This window comes from Phytophthora cinnamomi (genome assembly GCF_018691715.1).
Source record: "Phytophthora cinnamomi strain GKB4 chromosome Unknown Contig25, whole genome shotgun sequence".
NCBI classification, from domain to species: Eukaryota; Oomycota; class Peronosporomycetes; order Peronosporales; family Peronosporaceae; genus Phytophthora; species Phytophthora cinnamomi.
In genome coordinates this window covers 74,634-82,573 of record NW_027150958.1, presented here as the reverse complement: position 1 = coordinate 82,573, position 7,940 = coordinate 74,634, and the positions used below count along the sequence as shown (strand labels likewise).

General features: G+C 56.9%; 2 protein-coding genes across 2 annotated transcripts; one reads left to right on the top strand and one right to left on the bottom strand.

The window, feature by feature from the left end:
* Nucleotides 1-220: 220 nt before the first annotated feature.
* On the bottom strand, nt 221-817 carry IUM83_16830 (uncharacterized protein; the record flags this gene model as incomplete). The annotated part of the gene is made up of 1 exon (XM_067941742.1): nt 221-817. One exon carries the CDS (start codon nt 815-817, stop codon nt 221-223), a length of 597 nt encoding a protein of 198 aa, XP_067794360.1.
* Nucleotides 818-3,392: 2,575 nt separating this feature from the next.
* IUM83_16829 (uncharacterized protein) lies at nt 3,393-3,989 on the top strand (the record flags this gene model as incomplete). The annotated part of the gene is made up of 1 exon (XM_067941741.1): nt 3,393-3,989. The coding sequence occupies one exon, from the start codon at nt 3,393-3,395 to the stop codon at nt 3,987-3,989; it is 597 nt and encodes a 198-aa protein (XP_067794414.1).
* Nucleotides 3,990-7,940: the final 3,951 nt, after the last annotated feature.

The window sequence follows — 7,940 nt, the reverse complement described above, 5'->3', positions numbered from 1 at the left end:
CCCGCCAGCACACATTGCTCCGGTCATATATTTTGCATTTGTTTTCTTCATGCTCATGCGAAGGAGCCGATTAAATAAACTGCCGGCGCAAGCTTCCTCTAAGATCCAAATGCGCACGTTCTTCGGCAGTTGACGGCGGTAGCGTTGGCACGAACAGGAGTATCTTCAGCGACACAAAAGACGACGACGCAAAGAGTGGGGCGTATCGCCCGGAAGTCCATCAGAGGATCAGAGAAGCAGCGATGACGGCGGCACTTGCCCCATCATGGTACTGTCGCTGCAGACGCTCGAATTGCTGGCGCTCGCGCTCCACTTGCGCGTGGAGCTGCCGCTGCTGTACGTCGAGGTCCATGTCCATCTCGTGCTCGTCGAGCGATTGTTGCTGCTGGCGCTGGTGCGCGAAGCGTCCCACGAGCTGCGCGAGCTGCCGGATCTCGGCGGCCGCATCGTCCACCTGCACCTGCATGGCGTTGACCATGGCCTGCAGCTCGAGCACCTGCCTGCGCGAGGCCTTCTTGGAGTGGTGGGGCTTGTGCGTCCTGGAGGGCGACGCAGCCCTCCGAGCGCTTGTGCTGCTGCTTCTGCTTCTGCAGGCGCTGGTGCCCGGCGGGTCGGCGAAGAGCAGGGCGGCGGCGTCGAGGTCCAGCGCCAGCACGGGCGCGCTGAGCCCGAGCGCGTCCAGCGCGTCGAGGCTGGCGTCGAGGCCGCGGCCCTCGAGGTCGGCGAGGTCGGCGGCGCGCGCTGGCGGCGGGAGGTCCAGGCCGGCGAACGCGGGCAGCTCGTGCTCGTAGAGCGCGGCGTGGCAGCCCCGGTCCATCGTGTCGAAGGCGTGTTGAAGCTGACGGATTGGGTTGTGACGGAGGGCGGCCGTTGTGTTGCGCGGCGTTTTCGTCAGGAGTGGTACAGGCTGCCTCCCCGAAAGGGCACCTACGGTAATTTACCGCAGCCAACGGCAAGGCACCCCACTTTTTCAGACTGCTGCAGCTGCCTCTCCGCCCCCGTCGGGAGCAAACTCAGCGCGACTGGCGGCAGGGGCCCGCCCATTCACTTTCACTCGCGCGGCGCGGGTGTGTTACACAGCGCTGCGGGCAGCGGCGTCACGGGCGATGGGGAAGGTTGCCTCCTTTCCTACTATTGTCATTGGCACGGCGGTCGGTCGCGCTCGAGGCCCCTCACCTCTGCGACTCCGTATGGGCCCCGCGACGCCGCCGGGCGGTCGGTGCGCCAAGGAAGTTTGGCGTGAAACGCTGCACGCGTCTATGTCTCCAAGCGGTTAGTCGCGGTAAGCAGTTGAAGCAGCACAGAAGGAGTCCCTGTTGTGAGCGCCGGTCGGTCGCCGTGGTCGGCTGTGAACATATGGAGCTTTGTATGGTGCTTTGTATTGCGCCAGATTCCCATTGCCTGTTTTCATTGTCCTCTCCCTATCGCATTGGGCTGGACGCTGCCTACATTCTTTCACCCAGTGTCGATATCTTGCTTGCTCGTCCGGCCGCTTCCTGCAGCTCGTGGCCCCAGCGGCGCAGACTGGTGGTAGGGTGGGTCGCCCATGCCCTACGAATCAGAAGTAACGGGATGGTGGCCTTTTCGATCGTTTGCCGGCGCCAGCAGGTCGTTCATCCGTCTTGCGGTGTCACCGTGTTTTGGCCTGGATCGGCGAGCGTTGCCACTGCTGCCGAAGTAATGGAATTGGTTGTGCAGCTGTTCGTAATCGTGTCGCCGAGCGCGCTGCTTGACAGACGACGACCACGCCCGACTCATGATCGCCAGGGCCCAAGTACTGATACAAGTACTCGAGTTTTCGTGCGTCGATTTGCGTTGAACAGCTTAGTCATACGTTAAATTGCCAAGGATGGGGCGATGAAGGGAGGATTTCGGCAGTCGATGCCAATAGGAATTGCCAGAGACGGCTGGAGCACTGTGAAGACCCAGGCTTCGGCGGTCTCAAGCTAGAGCGTTGGATACTGGTCACTAGATATTTTTCTCGGTTAGTACCTATTGCACTAGGGGCGAACAATGTATGTGGAAGACATTCGAAAACACTTTAGCGAACTGCGAATACATTAGAAATTTCAGCGTGAGTTCTTGTTTTTACATTTGTTTTGCTTTTCTCAATAAAGGTCAACATTGTCGAGACCTCCTAATTGCCAACGATGGTGCTTGAAACTCAATTAGCTTTTGGATGAGGAATATTTTTATAAAACCTGCTCAAGGAGCGAATTTAACATAGGATGTTGTTGTTTACTGGCCACATTGAAGTTAGACGATGCTACTGGTTGTGCCGCTCAGAAATTAGCAAGTTGCTACCTGCTGCAAGGAGTACGGCTAGCTCCCTTGGTATGCCGTCGGGGATAGTGCGATGATTATACGCCAGAACGCTACGCGAACACCTCCTCCCGCCACTCGACTGAAGTATATTTACTGGCACTGTCGGAGGCTTGCGGACACGCTAGGAGTTGTTTTTTGGCACCATCATCAACGGTAATTTAACAAAGCGGCTGATGCTTTGAACATCAAGAAAAGTGCTCAACGAACACCACATACTGTCGGGCATGACTACCCAAGTGAGAGACTGCCGCGATGCTGAGCCATTCCCTTCAAGGCCCGAAGTATCACCGGTGTGATATGCTGGGGGCCCTAGGCTGATGGAGGAAGATCAGTTAGCGATCACGGTGCATCTCGCGGCCTAGAGACGTGGACATAGAAAGTCGTTAGATAACTAAGTGACATCAATGTTTCTAAAAAAAAGTCTATGTAGATACTAGGTTCTATTGATAGCCAACATTTACTTCAATCAAAGTGTAAATCATCGAGAAAGGAGAGGGGACACAGAAAGGGGAGTATACAAGGTTCCATATGTTCACAGCCGACCACGGCGACCGACCGGCGCTCACAACAGGGACTCCTTCTGTGCTGCTTCAACTGCTTACCGCGACTAACCGCTTGGAGACATAGACGCGTGCAGCGTTTCACGCCAAACTTCCTTGGCGCACCGACCGCCCGGCGGCGTCGCGGGGCCCATACGGAGTCGCAGAGGTGAGGGGCCTCGAGCGCGACCGACCGCCGTGCCAATGACAATAGTAGGAAAGGAGGCAACCTTCCCCATCGCCCGTGACGCCGCTGCCCGCAGCGCTGTGTAACACACCCGCGCCGCGCGAGTGAAAGTGAATGGGCGGGCCCCTGCCGCCAGTCGCGCTGAGTTTGCTCCCGACGGGGGCGGAGAGGCAGCTGCAGCAGTCTGAAAAAGTGGGGTGCCTTGCCGTTGGCTGCGGTAAATTACCGTAGGTGCCCTTTCGGGGAGGCAGCCTGTACCACTCCTGACGAAAACGCCGCGCAACACAACGGCCGCCCTCCGTCACAACCCAATCCGTCAGCTTCAACACGCCTTCGACACGATGGACCGGGGCTGCCACGCCGCGCTCTACGAGCACGAGCTGCCCGCGTTCGCCGGCCTGGACCTCCCGCCGCCAGCGCGCGCCGCCGACCTCGCCGACCTCGAGGGCCGCGGCCTCGACGCCAGCCTCGACGCGCTGGACGCGCTCGGGCTCAGCGCGCCCGTGCTGGCGCTGGACCTCGACGCCGCCGCCCTGCTCTTCGCCGACCCGCCGGGCACCAGCGCCTGCAGAAGCAGAAGCAGCAGCACAAGCGCTCGGAGGGCTGCGTCGCCCTCCAGGACGCACAAGCCCCACCACTCCAAGAAGGCCTCGCGCAGGCAGGTGCTCGAGCTGCAGGCCATGGTCAACGCCATGCAGGTGCAGGTGGACGATGCGGCCGCCGAGATCCGGCAGCTCGCGCAGCTCGTGGGACGCTTCGCGCACCAGCGCCAGCAGCAACAATCGCTCGACGAGCACGAGATGGACATGGACCTCGACGTACAGCAGCGGCAGCTCCACGCGCAAGTGGAGCGCGAGCGCCAGCAATTCGAGCGTCTGCAGCGACAGTACCATGATGGGGCAAGTGCCGCCGTCATCGCTGCTTCTCTGATCCTCTGATGGACTTCCGGGCGATACGCCCCCACTCTTTGCGTCGTCGTCTTTTGTGTCGCTGAAGATACTCCTGTTCGTGCCAACGCTACCGCCGTCAACTGCCGAAGAACGTGCGCATTTGGATCTTAGAGGAAGCTTGCGCCGGCAGTTTATTTAATCGGCTCCTTCGCATGAGCATGAAGAAAACAAATGCAAAATATATGACCGGAGCAATGTGTGCTGGCGGGTTTTCCCGGTCCAATGTCAAAGATAACCTGTCTCTCTACGAGATCGCTCATGGTGGTTCCATTGAATGACGCGTTGGGTCAAGCTTCTCAAAGAGAAAAGTGCCGTTCGAGGAAATTGCCTACTATAGAGTAAACGTCTAACTATGGCAACTCGAGCCATTTGTTGCGAAAAGGAAACTTGAATTCAGCCAGGCTTACCGTCCGTAAATATATAATTTCGGTTTATTGTGGTGCTATCTGTATTGATTGTCATGCGGAGATAAGAAAACGGGAGTAAAGCGGGGGTCGATTAATTGCAAGTTGATTGAATGTTATCCAGAGTGCGCGTTGCGAACTTTGCACGTACTTGCACCAGCACTAGGCAAGTTTTTTTTTAGACCTTGCGCTGCAGCAGCTACCGGTGGCATTCTACCATTGCAACAGATTCTTGTTTGGTTTGATTACTCGCTCAATCGGCGTTAACCGCATAAAATAAATAAATAAAGTCATCAGAATGTTTCTTGATCAGAAACGAACCAAAGCCTCTGTCAGACCCACCGGACATGCAGCACATAACAATTTGTTGGAATATCCAGTTTGCCTTTGTCAAGACTGATCATATGTGATCTAAAGAGATAATACAAACCTCGCTTTGAAAACATACTTTATAGAAGGCATTGTCACGGATGGACGATCACGGCCAATCTACTACAACTAACAGAGTATCCTGTATGTTTGTCTGTAAGTCCGTCCGTTCTCTATCTTGGGGGCTTAGCCTGCCGTAGAGCATCGTCGGGGGAGCGCCCTTCCCGCCTGGCGACAGTGTATTAGTAGCCTACCCTATGGCATCCCACCATCCTTTTGACTGGCTAATCTATGCCCGATATTACAAAAATAGCCTTGCGTTATATTTATTCGTGCTGTGATAGGCTGAAATTGCCACCCCGCTAAAATTTCCGTTTTTGAATTCGAATTCGGGCGCGGCGGAGCGACGCAGGGCGCGGACGGCGGGCGCCGCTGCGAGCCCCACAGGACGCGAGCGCCGCACAGCGACGACGGTGCGCTGCGTGCGCGATATAGCAACCCGTATATGCGCCCTAAAGTCGATAAAGTTAATAGACGACGACCTTCTGGGCGTGAGCTAAATACATAATATATTATTACTGCTCTGTGATTGGCCGAAATCCTCTCTGTTAGAATATATTGCTATTCGGGGTGCCACACACATTTCGCGATACAGCGCGCGAAATACAAGACGTGCGCTGGACAGGGGTGATCCCGGACCTTCAAGCACCTTCCACAGGACCTTCAAGCACGCAGGATCTTCAAGCATGTTGGACATTCGTGCACCGAACGCGATCGCGTAGTAGTAGAGCGAGCTGGAACAGCGAGCGTAACGGGCTGGGACAAACGGTATATCCAGTAGTGAAGCGAGCTGGCACAGCGAGCGTAACGGGTTACGATGAATGGTCCTTCAAGCGCGACCTGCGGGACCTTCAAGCACCGACCTGGCACAGCGAGCGTAACGGGTTGGGACGAACAGTATGGTAAGTAGTGGAGCGAGCTGGGACAGCGAGCGCAACGGGTTGCAATGAACGGTATGGTAAGTAGTGGCCTAGCGAACTGGCACAGCGAGTGTAACGGGTTGCGATAAATTGTCGATGAAGTACGCCGGACCTTCAAGCACTTCGGACCTGCAAGGCCGCAGGACCTACAAGTACCGAGCGCTATCCGTTGTAGTGGCGCGAGCTGGCACAGCGAGCGTAACGGGTTGTGACGAACGGTATATTCAGTAGTGGAGCGGGTTGGGACGAACGGTATATTCAGTAGTGGAGCAAGCTGGCACAGCGAGCGGAACGGGTTGCGAGCAACGGTATGTTCAGTAGTGGAGCGAGCTGGCACAGCGAGCGTAACGGGTTGAGACGAAAGGATTGCCAAGTAGCGTAACGGGTTGCGCCGAACTGTAAACCCACCGGAGCGATGCGGAGGGGGCTATGACAAATAGTGGAGCGAGCTGGAACCGCGAGCGTAACCGCCTATGACTAACCACACACACACCGCCGCGAAGCGGCGGCGATCGGCTAGTCTACCACAACTAACCGAGTATCCTGTAAGTTTGTCTGTAAGTTCGTCGTGTTCCGCCCTTGGGGCATCAGCCTGCCGTAGCGCATTGTCCTACCGCCCTGCATTAGCGCATTAGTAACCTGCCCTATGGCATCTCACCATCTTCCGGACTGGCTTATGTTTGCCCGATATTACAACATAGCCATGCGTGATAATTATAACGCGCTGTGATTGGCCGATTTTGCCTCAGCGCTCACATTTCCTTTTTTGAATTCCGCGCGCGGCGGAGCGAGGAAGCGCTCGGACGTCGGGCGCTGCAGCGAGCCCCACAGGACGCGAGCGCCGCACAGGGACTAAGGTACGCTTAGCTACATAGTTTCCTAACTGTAATAGAAGTGTCGGTTTCGGGAGTTCCGCCTGTTGGGATAACTGGTACCTTCAGGGCAGTCGAGGTATTATAGTGTGGGATTAAGGGCGGCCTGGTGCCTACTCCGGTGGGGCCACGGGGGAGTTGCAGTGGGTTCCACGACACGGCCATGTAGTCGAGACTCCCCCGTTGGCGCACAGATGCCAGGCAGGCCGTCCCGAATCTGCAACATTGCTCTCTTGCTTGCATCCCGGGTTTAATTACCTTGGAGAATGGCATTTGGGTACTGCAGCTCTCCACTATACTGACCGTTACTTTCTCTAAAGTGGGTAGCAATACCCATTTTAAGATGATAAGAAAGACTGCAGCTGGCACCCGCCGCCGACGTAGGATTGCGCGTGCCCTTGCCGCAGCGACCGCTCTTGGGAGCCGCGACCCTGAGGTGCCCACGTCCGCCCGCCAGCGGCGTGGAAATCTCATACCAATCCGGGGTAAATGGGGCAGATCTCGGCGAAGCCGGGTGACCTGCCTCATCTCCGGCCAGTGGTCGTGTATGGGACCGGCGCTTTAGGTGGACGCACCTATTTGCGCTTCTGTGTCCGCGGCGGGGCGCGTGTATAGGACCCTGGAAATGGCGACGGTGTTCTTAGACTTTATGTCTAACGCGTCATGTGACTCTGTTGCGTGTACGCAGCCCAGAATGGCTCGAACGAAAAGGAAATGGACGCGCGAGGAGATCGAGCAGGCCTTGCGGGACAACGAGCGTATCAACGCAACCCCGGCTGCTCCAGAGGAGCCTGCCGCTAAAAGGCGCCGCCAAGCGCGTCGGAGGGCTAAACGATACAACTTAAACAAGGAATTTCAATCGCTTATCGTGACAGACACGGCCGCTACTGTCACGGCTGTCGAGAGTCATGTTGCGGCCGGAAACACGTCTGTTGGGCCTCCACCAATCCGCAGAGAAGAACCTCCGGTCCAGGCAGCGGCGCCTGTTGATTCTACAGTTGTAGCAACTGATGTCAGCACAACGGAGCAAGTTCCTGGCTCGACCCCGGCGGAGGCAGCGCGTAGGAGGCGCGCTGCAATGACGGCGTCTCAAACAGAACGACGCCGCGCGCGAGACAGAGAGAGCCCGAATTAGAAGGGCGAACATGACGGGATCCCAACGCGAGCGTCAAAGACGTAGAGATGCAGAACGCCAAAGGACACGTAGGGCTCTATTAACAGAGGCCGAACGAAGCACAGCGCGCGAGCAAAGCCGTTTACTACAGGCCGCTAGAAGAGCTAACCAAACCGAGCAACAACGGGAGATCATGCAGG